General features: G+C 37.6%; 1 protein-coding gene across 1 annotated transcript in view; it reads right to left on the bottom strand.

Moving 5' to 3' along the window:
- LOC136874642 (zinc finger protein 343-like) overlaps positions 1-8,692 on the bottom strand; it is a 243,509-nt gene extending 234,817 nt beyond the window's left edge. The window contains exon 1 of the mRNA XM_067148268.2: positions 8,585-8,692. Within this exon, the coding sequence (XP_067004369.2) occupies positions 8,585-8,650 (66 nt within the window). The 5' untranslated portion in view covers positions 8,651-8,692. The remainder of the gene's footprint in view (positions 1-8,584) is intronic.
- Positions 8,693-12,986: the final 4,294 nt, after the last annotated feature.

Below are 12,986 nucleotides of genomic sequence, written 5' to 3'. Positions count from 1 at the left end.
GCATGTATAATATTATAAAATAAAGCACGGTGGCATCCACTCCTTCAGAGGGATGCCACGGTTCATGGCCTCTTGCCCTGCACGGCTGCGCCAGTGCTTTCAACCCTTATACACGTGCAAGCCACTCGGCTATATAAGCACGAGGGGTTGGAGGCTCTGGGCAGTCGTTCAGCAGGGCAGGAGGCAGAACCACTTTATTCTGGTGTTTTGCATTGAAAGGGGTGAAATTGTGGCAACTACACTTAAATACATTATCTACATTTCCCACAATGCCAGTGATACAATTTTGCACAGCCATTTCTTGAAAGTATATCAGGAAGAGTAGAAATGTTAAAATTCAAATGTTTTGTGATAAACATGCTGAGATTGGGATAACTACAATATCTAAAATGCAACATTTAAATCACACTTTCCACAAAGGTAAAAGGCCGATAATTGGCACAATTGTTTCTTATAAAGTATTTTTAAGGAAAGAAAGGTTGTTTCATTCAGACCTTTTATTTTTATTAAGAGGGTCAAATAGGTTTAACTCCACTACAGTACCAGTCAAAAGTGTAAGACACATAAAAAAATCATGAAATGTCATCTAGAACCTAAAATTGTGGTATTAGACCTGTGATAATTTTTCCTGAACTCTCACATCTATTATGATATACACTGTCTGATTTCAATGAATTACGCCAAGTATTGTAGAAGATATACATTATTTAACTGTTGGAAGGTCACATCACAAAGTCTAAATTTTTAGGAATATTACTGTATATATTTCATACTCTAATTGGTTTCATGTATCACCACCAAGATTCTTTTATAGACCTAGCAATAGGTGGGGGTCATTTTAGTATAAATATTAAAAAAATTGAAGAAATGCGGCACCAATTTTTGTGCATTTATTCTAACAAGATTGTCAATTTTTTCTTGTTCTTGTCATAGGTTTCAGCGTAAGCTATCGGCATCAGAAATGTGTTCTTGGATGCCATCAGCAGAGTGCAAATGAAACCGTCAGGGCAGATAAAACTGACTCCGATAGCTTGCTTTGAGACCTTGGGCCATGTTCCGTTCCAAAGTGTTGTGATTACAGTGGTGAAATGTGGGTTACTCACCTAATTACAATAACAATAATTCTCACACTCCAGGAGCACAGGTCTTCCTTATAAGCTAATTAGGAAAAGCAGAATTGTTTTGTTCTGATGTATTGTGACAATGAGGTGAATTTGGGGAACTACCTAGAACTCAAAATCACACACTCCCCACAATGGCACAGAGCTGAAATATGGCACAAGCGTTTATCACAAGCTAGTTAAGAAAAGAAGAGAGCTTTTTCTTATATGTTGTGAATAATAAAGGTAACACATTATCCCGTATGAAAAAGGGGCATTAAGCTAGTTTTCTATAAAACCATGCAATCATTTTATTAGATTAGAATTTGGATTATCAGGAAATGGGCAACATCGCGGGGGTAGAACAGGACATACTGTAGCAGCGCAAGTGAGAGGCAAATTCTACATTAACTTTATATACTATTTTAAGGTAGAGATGCACTGCAGATGACCAGTTCTATACAGTTTGGCTCAGCATCATATTACATTAATGCCTACATGTAGTTCCTGTATTTTGAGGAGACTACATCTCACAACTCAACTACTTACTGTCACCTTCTCTAGTCGGTTTACTGGAAATGTACAGTACTATAACATCATCACGAGTCTCTGATTTAGGATCAAACCAATGCAGTGAACAAATGGGAGCAATCATTATGTCAATTTCTGCATGAACAACTAAACTAATACAGCAACAGACATAAATAAGAAGCACACAGCAATTTCAAAACCAAAATAAACTACTTTGCAGGTTATAAACCTGACCATCAAAATATCAATTCCGAACCCCCATGCAAGGTAGTTGTTGCCCACTGACAAAGTTATGTAGAGTTGAAAATGTCCTTTTTGAAATTTGCTTCATTTTGGTTTCTGAATATGAATTCCAATCCTTGTTGCGTGGTTGTATTTCAGAAAAGAGAATCTTACACACAACATAGCAGTAGACTTACGACAATTAGGGCATGAGTGTACACTATTATGAAATATACGCATGGGCTGTCCTCGTCACTAGGCAACCAGCAATACGCATTCATAACAAGTAAGACTACCAATAACAAGAGAGGTGTAAACATAAAAAAACACATAACTGGTTTTTATACTTCATTTACTGACCTGACAATTGTTCTTCTGTCTGTAGTTATCATTGCCCTTGCACGAATAAAATTGTATTGACTAACCAAATAGTATTGCTGAAAAAATATTTCTTTCATATTTCTTTGTATCAGATTGATGATAATTTGAAGATTTTGGACAACCAACAACAGCACAGCTTACACCATCAATAGTGTGTAGAATGATGATTAGGAAATTAAAGAAAACCAATGTTGAATCTGACTCTTGTTAGGTACTTCACACAGTGATAAAAAGAAGGCAATGAATTAACCACTCACTTGCACGCTTTGGTAAAACAAACACCAACAATACTGAAAATTGTAAATGCATGTACTTCCCTTAAAAGGAATTCATTGCAGTTGTGGTTCCAGTAAGAGGTTGTCTAGAGTTCACACAACTTGTGAAATACGCTGTATTTGTCAGTGCTAAGATGTATGAAAATAATATTAACTACCAAAGTGGAAGAGTGTTTCTAATTGTGAACTACAGAAGGAATATACACATCTGAGTCAGTGCAGTAACTATTTATTTAATTTCTGCATTTATAGGGATGTAAAACATGATGTAAACAGTGATGAACAAGTGGATCTTTAAGGCAGTGCTTACAGTATGAAATTTGCACCTGCTGAAGAACTGTTTGCATAACACTGTGTCCATTTCAACCAATCTTCTGAACCTTGCACTTCTAAACTTATCCACTGTGCTCGTAAACATTTATGTGGACCCACAGTAAAGCTAAGTGTTATGTATCCACATTTTCCATTTCTGAACTAGAAACTAGTTAATAAAAAGACAATTCTTTTCAATAAAAGCACATGCATCAAAAAATCAGAAGTAGGAAAAATATTTTCATTGTCCTGCAGGTACGTTGATTCTGCTGATCGAATTCAAGTTAAAATCTGTACCTTCAGAAACTTCAGAAACCATCGCCGCACTTTTGAGTGTAAAACGCTACCTTGAAAGAAAAACGTCACTCCTTGTCCAGATAATACTAACTGCCATTTTCAAGGTCTATCTAGAAGGGAAGGCAATAATGTCTTCAGAAAGCTCACATCACATTTAAGACATAACTTACTTGAGGTTGGGTATAATCCTCATATATTTTGTATAATTTTTTTCTGATTGTTGTTGATGTCCTTTCTATTCATACTTAAGACCCCACTTTAAAAATATAATCATTTATCTATTTGCATAAAGTTATGGTTGAAAGTACAGACCAAGCATACAAACAAGTATTAGGGTAAAGTGAAACTTACTCCCTGTGCACTGTACAGGATGAGGCACTTTGGATTACAGACATGTTTTATACTGTTGTAGGTGGTAGTATCATTGTAAGTCATGACAGATGATTTCAAGGAGGTTGCAAATTTCTCAAACATTTCTGTGATAAATTATTGCTAATCCTAATTCTTGTTCCTAAATCTGAATATTGGCTGCAATCTGTCCTCTTGAATTCCAACATTATCTGTACAAGAGGATAGTGTAAAGACACATAGACACAATAAGAATACAAGACAACAGATCAGGAAATTGGAACTTTGTGACTACCCTGTACTTTCATCACAACCATGCACTAAATTTTCAATCTGCACTTCAATGAGTAAAGGGTCAAAGAATTACAGCTTCAGAGATTGTTTCTATTTTAATGCTTTAAAAACTAATCCCTTTTCCAAGGTTGGGACCATTTCATAACATCAGTGGTCAGATCAGGTCTTGGTAAATTGAAACACAAGAGTAGAATTTGATGTGAATAATGTGCCAATTAAATAAAAAATTGAAATTTCTTCTGTGTATACCTGTAACCAATTAGTGTTTTCTCACATGAACAGTTTGTGGACAGGTAGCAAGAACACTTGTTCCATACAAACTCTGAAAACTGTATGTTGACGAACAAAGTGAACTTCAATCACACTGATGTCAACCCTTACAAACTGCTATGTAATAAAATAGACTCAATAAAGAAGATCTATTCAACAGCAAGACATCAGTGAATCGTGCTCCAATATACTGTATAGTACTGGCCCTCTTTCCAGTATGGCAATATTAAAATGCCTCATTGCACCAACACTAACCAGGGCTGCAACAGCAGAAAGTACCATGTGGTGATAATGAGTAAATTATAATTGAAATTATTTTCACTTGCATGCTTTAATAGAGAATATCATGAATATCCTGTCTGCCTATCTAACACAGCAATCAAAGCTTCTTCTATCTACAGCATTGTTCTAGACACTAGACCACTGTATTTCTCTGAAACACTAGATAGAATTAACTACCCTGGTTATACAACTTGTATTGCTGTACATTTAGTTTAACTACTAACTGAAACAATATACATGTTAAAATATCCAGAACATGGAAATTTTAGTTTCCACAAACAGTTGATTCCAGTTGGCAATGCAGCTTAACTGTTTACTCTTGCACTGATGTCATGTTCTACTGAGATTGTCCCATCTGAAGTGAGATAAACTCCAGAGAAAATTTGTTTTTAGAAAAGTTTCCTCCGCATTCTCAAAAATTAACTATGAAAGTTTTGAAACCCATTAACCATTTTTGCAGTGTTGAAGTAATACTCTTGTTTGCAATACATTCAAGAAGATATTCATGTCAGAGTTTTGCTCCACGGTTGTTCAATCCATTAGTCAGAAACCAGACAGTAAAATAGACATTGGACTAATCACAGACTGATGAGAAATCAAATCAAGAGAAATAAAAGAAAAAGACAGAAAGCAAACCATCGGGATCAAGAAGAAGAGAGAGGTAGTTCCAGATGGAGTGATGACAAAAGGAGAAAATATGAGGCGACATTAGCCATAAACGAGGATAAAATAAGAATTAAGTAAAGGGTCTACATATATGATGAATATCCAAAATGAGTGAACTAAATGAAATTCAGGATAGAATGAATTTGAAGAAATGGAACCAAATAGTGACGGTGAAGGACAGGAAAGAGAAATATTCACTCAGACTTTTAATTGCTAGCAGTCAGGTATTGCTTAACTGACAGCCAGAGTGTCAGTGTCTGCATATAACCCAGACAGTTGTTACAATTTGCCTGGTGTGAAAATGGAAAACCACAGGAAAACTTATTCACGGCTGCCAAAAGTGGGATTCGCACCAACTATCTCCTGAATGCAAGCTGCCACTTGCTCAGTCCTAGGCATTTCCTTTTATAAAATAATTCTTTCTCTCTGACAAGATCCATTAGAGTTCAATGATTAACTAAATGACTAAAACGTTTAGCTCCCAAGCATCATGATACATCTATGGAAAGGAATAAATCAGAGGATATCTGCAAAACAGAGATTTGTGCCAGAGGTTTGCAGGTGTCCCCCGTGTATGCATAATGTCAATTAAGGGTTTACCGAGCTCGATAGCTGCAGTCGCTTAAGTGCAGCCAGTATCCAGTATTCGGGAGATAGTGGGTTCGAACCCCACTGTCGGCAGCCCTGAAGATGGTTTTCCATAGTTTCCCATTTCCACACCAGGCAAATGCTGGGGCTGTACCTTAATTAAGGCCACGGCCACTTCCTTCCCACTCGCAGCCCTTTCCTGTCCCATCGTCGCCATAAGACATATCTGTGTCAGTGCGACGTAAAGCCAATAGCAAAAAAAAATAAAAAATTAACGGTTAAGGAGCTGAATATTGCAGAAGTTGGCTTCTGTAGTTATATGATCGCCACTTCAGAGCAAGAATTTGAATAAATCTGTAGAAACCTTTGAAGTAATCATACAGGACAAACACAATGCTCCAAATTAGTTCAATAACCTGTTATTCATCAAAATATTTAATACATGCTTTTTATGTTCAGTATTACACTAATCTCCGTAATCAATAACTTATATGCAACAATTAATAATGCACATGGAAAGGTACAATATAACAAATCTTATGGCTTTTGTCAGTGAGGTGGTGCTTTGATATTATGACCCTTCCAATGATCATATCAGCCCTCCACTGTATAGCACCAAAAGAAACAACACGATATCTGTTAAAAAGAGATACTGGTGTATGCTTGAGGTCTGCAACCATCCCACAGATAAGTGCTACCAATTACAGGTTAAGGACTGAACCATGATCACGGAAAATGACATGTCACTATTTTAAATAATACTTTCCAGGCACTACCAAAATCTATGTTTACTAGAACTATTCCTGAGAAAAAAGCAACAAGGTATTATCATTACTAACGTGCTCTGCTCATTAGTCCATGCAGCTTTCTGTACCATCTCACTCTGTCCTACCAGCTTCTTCTCTAGCTATCAACTGTTCCTTACATTTACTACAATCTGTTTATCATACTGACATCATGGCTTTCCATAACACCTTTAAACTCCAGAATCATCTCCTAAACTAATACATGAACTCTTGCAGGTCTTGTGATGTGTTTAATAGGGTAACAATAAAAAGGTAATCATAGGATACCTTCTATTGCTATAGATTTTGTAGAACACCAATACAGCTATTGCAGTATTTATGAACTGGAAGATGTCAGGTGATACTAGCATAGTTACATGGTGGAAGTGGTAGCGGTCAATGTTTTGCCATTCTCTGTTGTTATTTATAGTGGTCAATGATTTTGCCATTCTATGTTTTTATTTATAACATATTTCATTTCAATGGGACACTGAACCATCACACTTTCCAGATATGTGTCATGTAAATTCCTCATTCTCAATAGGGAATAAGAACGGAAGTCCACAAGAATAATACATTTGTTCAGCCCCTAAAGCAAAGAGCCTTTTGAGTACCTTGACGGACGTAACTGAAAATTTATTCTGGTAATTTCATGTTCCTGTATTGCTATCTGGAAAGAGTAACTCTCAGACCACTGGATTGGATGCAATAATGAAGATGACTAGAGGTATTTACATAACCTTTTAGGTCACCAGACATTATTGATTGTTGGTATTTATTAAAGACATCCTTTAAATAGCACCACTAGGTATTATTGTTTTAGCAACACTGACATTGCACATTACTCTAATGCCTCCATTCAGGATTGGTGTTAGGGCTCACTACAAAAGGTGATCTTCCTGTGCTGCAAGCGATAGTTAGCTCGGCTGGACAAGTATAAGTAACATTTATCCACTTCTGTCTACCTAACATTGGTTTTTAGCGATTCGCACAATTTTTAGATGTTCTGCGTATGTTTTCCAGGTTTGTCAAATCACAAAAACTCAACAAAATGGTTCAGATTCAGATAAATGCATCCCTCCCTTTGGAGCTGGCTGTACATCTTCCACATTAACGAACAAACTTTTGCTATCAAGAAGCAAACAAACTGGTTATTGAAATCAACAGAAGAGGAAAAACTAAAAAAGAGAAAAAGCAGAGAAATGAAAAAACACTAAAAACTTTCAAAAATCACACTGACAATTTCTGTATAGGACCACATATGCCCATAATAAAATGACTGTTGGAAAAAAACAACTATCAAACTTGATCATCAAATCTAGTCAATCAGCTGAAAAGTACGAACAAAAAAAAAAAAAAAAATAGCAAATTCCCAACAGACATGACAACATTGTCCCTAAGCAGTGAGCCAAGTAGCAGATGTGACAGGCTTGTCTCACAGGAACCAACCAGTTGCTATCTGTCACTGTTACTTTTACCAAATGAAGAAGATGAAGTCCATGGCACTGAAATCAGCCCTTAGTTTCAGGCAAAACTCACTGGGATTCAAACCTGAGCTATCTACACTGAGGTACCCACTACTCGTGACTACATTCCCCACATTGTCAGCCATATGGAAGTTGCTTTACGTCACACCAACACAGACAGGTCTTGTGGTGACGATGAGGGAGGAATGGGCTAGGAGCGGGAAGGAAGCGACCGTATCCTTAGATAAGGTACGGCCCAGTATTTTCTTGGTGTGAAAATGGGAAAATACGGAAAATCACGCACGACCCCAACTGCGCAGCCACTTGCTCGGGCCACTAGAAATCAGTGCACTGAGTAAAGAAGAGTAGCGTGAATAGAAAGTGCAAGGGCACAACTACCCACCATTTCCAATATAAATAAATCACATCCCAGCCGATGTCATGGTTACTGACTGCAACATGCTACAAGGAGTAGGAGCCTAACCAGGCTACGACCCGGGTGAAACACTTGTAGAGGCACCTTTTAAAATGTGGAAAGTTTATGATTCTTACTATACACCAAATATTTCACCAGGTGAATTACTTCATAAATTATAGATTTTTTAAAATGTGATGAATGATTTAGAATAATCCTGAAAGTTGACAAACTAAAAGAGTAGTATGTTATAAGAATTCAATTCCAGTAATAGCAAAAATCTCTTTAATACAGAGTACTTAAACATGTATTAAATTCCAATTACTAACAAATAATCCAGAATGATACTCACAAATGATGTATATGATGGTCCTTCAAGCGAGACTGGTTCCTCCTTGACCTCCACATTCTCGTCCATTTTACACAGCAACTGAAGTCTTTAGATGAGCTGGAGTAGCAAATTACATCCACTGTCTTTATACTGAAACAAACAACAGAAATATAATAATTTTTACAGCAATATTATACAGTAGTGGTGATTGATAATTAGAAGTGAGGGGCAAAAAATATACAGACAACAAGAAGTACTCGGGTTTGTCGGATATAGCGGGCAGGTTATATACATCAAAACAGGAAGGAAAAAAAGGCTACAAAATGGTAAGTTCTTTGATGCTTTCTGAGCAAATTTTGATAGGGAGATAAAAATTGACAGTCTGTCTACTCTTGTGTGGTAATAATAGTTTTTTTGAGATTCTGATTCAATGCTATACAATAAAACTTTCACCGAAGGAACAATATTACAATTATATACGAGGACAGTAGTTTGAATATACAATTACGAATCATTTACAGCTGTGACAAACATCATTTTGTACATATTTCCACTAGTAATTTTGCTAATAATAATACAAAGGAAAGAATTAGGCAACAAGACAACAGTGCTTGTAAAAATTGCTTTTAAAAAATAATTCCTATAATTCCTAGTTTCAGCTGGCTAGAATGGAATCGAAACGTGATATTTTCTCCACTGCCCCCAAAGACCCCCCCCTAATCAACACTACAGCTAATATAGTCTAGTGCCATCAGCTTTTGGAGCATTTTAAGCAACAGCAAGGGGAATAACTTACCAAGGGAGATATTCAATAAACTTCTAATGTCACAGAAATCATTTAAGAAAAGGCTAGCAAAACAACAGACAGGGAATCTGCCACCTGAACGACTGCCCAAAATGCAGATCAGTATTGACTGATCGGGACTTGAACAATGTAGTGAGATAAACAGCAGACAATAGTATGATTGTAAATGGGACGAAAAGTCAAGTTGCAGATTTCACCAAGAGGAAAAGTCCGCTCAATTTTAATTGTGTTGATGGGGTGATAGTTCCTTAAGGGAAACAATGTAGGTAAGTTATCTAGGTGTCAATATAAGGAATGACCTTCATCGGCGTAATCATATTAACAAGGTTGTTGAGAAAGTTTACAGATCTCTCCACATGGTTATGACAGTATTTAGGGATGTAGTAAGGGTGTAAAGGAGAGAGCGTACAAGTCATCCCTCTAATACACCTACTGTATCCTGTACATTGTTTGAGGGAGGCCTACAGGATACAATAGGTGTAATAGAGGGATTGGAAGGAAAGGAGGGAATTGTGGAAGACAGGTGGTCTAATGTTTTAAGGGGAAGGAGATTGCAGGCTAAGGGCTCCATTCAAGATCAGAATTCAGGACAGGTGTCGGTGAGAAATCGGTACGAGTCACTGCAGGTAGAATAACCGAGGGAAGATGAGGAACAGGGAAGTGTAGCCGAGAAGTTTGGAAATATGAGAAGGGGAAGGGGTAGGAAAGGGAAATGTGGAGTACAGAATAGGAAAAGACAGGTGGAACAGGGTCATGGGATGGAGAAAAAAGAGGAGTAAGTAGCTTTTGCAGCCATCAGGAAAGATAGCACTGACCAGGAGGGGGGGGATCAAATGAGCTGGGTAGGGTTGAGGCTCTGGTCATGGGGGATTCCATTGTTAGACATGTCGGGAAAGTGTGTGGAGGAAAGGGTACCAGGGTAGAGTGTTATCCAAGGTTAAGGCAGATATTGAGGAAAGTAGAAGAGAAGGAGGAGGGAAAGGAGAAGGTGGTAGTGTTTCACGTTGGTACTAATAACATAAGACAAGCAGTTATAAGTACCAACATAGTTGGGGCTGTGTGGGACCTGGTAAATGCAGCAGGGCGAAGTTTAACCCATAAGCACCCACCCGCCCTTTGCTCTGACATTGCTAGGAATCCGCCAATTTTTAGTATGCAACCTGGTTGTTGCAAGCTTTTGGGTTAAAATATTATAGTGGGTGATCGACTGCACATATTATCACAGGACCTGTTTTATATTATTGAGAAATTCCACACTATTGCTCATGACACAAAAAACAGAACAATACAGAAATATAACACATAAAAAATCCCTTCGAAATCTTAAATTTTTCATTAACTTATATCACCTCGGAAGTTCTTTAGTGTGTGTTATGGCCATAATTATACGACACGAGCCTAACATTTGCCTGATTTTGAAATAAGGAAATAATAGGAAACCAGTACGATATGAGCCTAACATTTGCCTGATTTTGAAATAAGGAAATAATAGGACACCAGTACGACATGAGCCTCACATTTGACTGATTTGAAAATAAGGGACTAATGGGAAATAAATCACGAGTAAGCGAATGATGAGATTCGAACCTGTATCCGTATGTCTCACTCGGTGTATTATTATTCTTAAGATTCAGTCTGAGGATCAGTGGTAAAGTGTTCACATCCAGGTACCAAAATCGTAGGTTCAAATCCGGCAGTGGTAATCGGATCTTGAGGGGCGGGAGAAAGTTCCATGTTGTACGATATTACTAAGCGAAAGATCTCTGGTGATATATTTCATGTTCATTCATACACAGGATCATTAATAAATTCTTCCTCACTAACACTGCTGAAATCAGAGCCTAAAACATCAAATATGCTTTGAATTTCACTATTACTGAGCATTTCGTGCGAGCAAGCAACTTCCTTCTCAGCCATCTTGTCAACAACAGAATACAGATTTCTCGATCGATATTTTAATGAATTCTCTTTGTCAAAGAAGCATACCAGAGCACTCTGGTGACACTTTGAGACACCAAGAACAGATTTCAATTAGAAATGTTTCCGGAAAAAGCCAACCAATGTCACAAATGTCTCCAATATGCGACCTTGCATCTCGGCGTACCAGTCCGCTTGTGGAGGCCTGGCCCAGCCGCTCGAGCGCGTACCAGTCCGCTTACAGGTGCATTGGGGTTAAGGAAGTGGAGATTGTTATCAGTGGAATACTGTGTAGGAGGGATACTGACTGGAAGGTGATTGGGGATTTAAATGAGACTAAGGAAAGGGTATGTGGGAAATTGGGAGTGAGATTTCTAGATCCGAATGGGTGGGTAAGAGATAGGAATCTGCGCTCAGATGGCTTTCACTTAAACCGCAGTGGTACATATAAGTTAGGAAATTTGTTTAGAAGGGTTATAGCTAGGTACATTCAGGGAAACGTGGCCTAGGGAGCGGTGTTAAGGGAACAGGTGTCCCCATTTTAACCATCAAGGTAATTTGCCCCAGACTAGTCAGCCGATCCCAGGAGTGCTCAGTCCAAACTATGATAACATAATGCCCAAAAATACATACACCCTGGATTTTGATGTGGAACATATAACTAAATACGGACATGGTGAGGTGAATTAAACTACAAATAAAGTAAGGCAAAGCATGACGTCAGTTTTGGAGGAAAATCTGTTTATTAAAATATACAAGATAAATATTTTAAAAATAGCAAGAGTATCAAATGATCCAGATTTTACATAACTCAGATTGGTTTTTTGTTCTTCAGTTTGATAAAGTCCATCTTGAGAATCAGAATTTATTACAAATGTACAGTGTATGCCAACACACATACTTAACATATCAAAACAAATCTTGGAATTTCATTTATTTTAACACATGGGCTTGCGTGCTTACACCACGCTCCTGACTTTACTTTTCGTTAGATGAGTACATTCCCCATTTCTGCACATTTGACATTGCAGTGGGGTCCCTAACCTTAAGAAAAGATGTGATTTAATGTGCAAAAAAGGAAAACAAAACTAACCTAACTGTACAATATATACATCCTAAATGGAATGGAAAATTCTAAGTTCCCATGGAGGGAATTAGATATTTCTTTTTTTTTTTTTTTTTCACTAATAGAGCTTGTCAAAAACAGATCATATATAAGGCTTTTCAGGCATTTGCTCTATTAACCAGCATTTCATCTTAGGTCTGACACTAGACTCATCAGAGTGGGATGTGTCAGACCCTACCCACTGACGCTGGGGTGTATGCAGGTGAACTTATCACAAGCCCATTATAAGAGGCACAGTCTGATAACTGCATACGGGAGATAAAACTCCACAATGGAATTAATGCCCGCCTAGCAATTCCAATGGTAATTCTAAATTCCCATGGAGGGAATTAGATATTTTTCCACCAATAGAGCATATCGAAAATCAGATCAAAAATTAGATGTATGGCTTTTCAGGCGTTTGCTCTATTAACCAGCATTTTGTCTTAGGTCTGACACTGGACTCGTCAGAGTGGGATGTGTCAGACCCTACCCACTGATGCTGGGGTGTGTGCAGGTGATCTTATCAGAAGCCTCTTATGTGGCACAGTCTGATAACTGCATACGGAAGATAAAACTCCACAATGGAATTAATG

The sequence above is a fragment of the Anabrus simplex genome, chromosome 5, assembly GCF_040414725.1.
Source record: "Anabrus simplex isolate iqAnaSimp1 chromosome 5, ASM4041472v1, whole genome shotgun sequence".
NCBI lineage: Eukaryota > Metazoa > Arthropoda > Insecta > Orthoptera > Tettigoniidae > Anabrus > Anabrus simplex.
The sequence above is the reverse complement of the archived record's forward strand: the minus strand, read 5'-3'. Positions and strand labels throughout refer to the sequence as shown.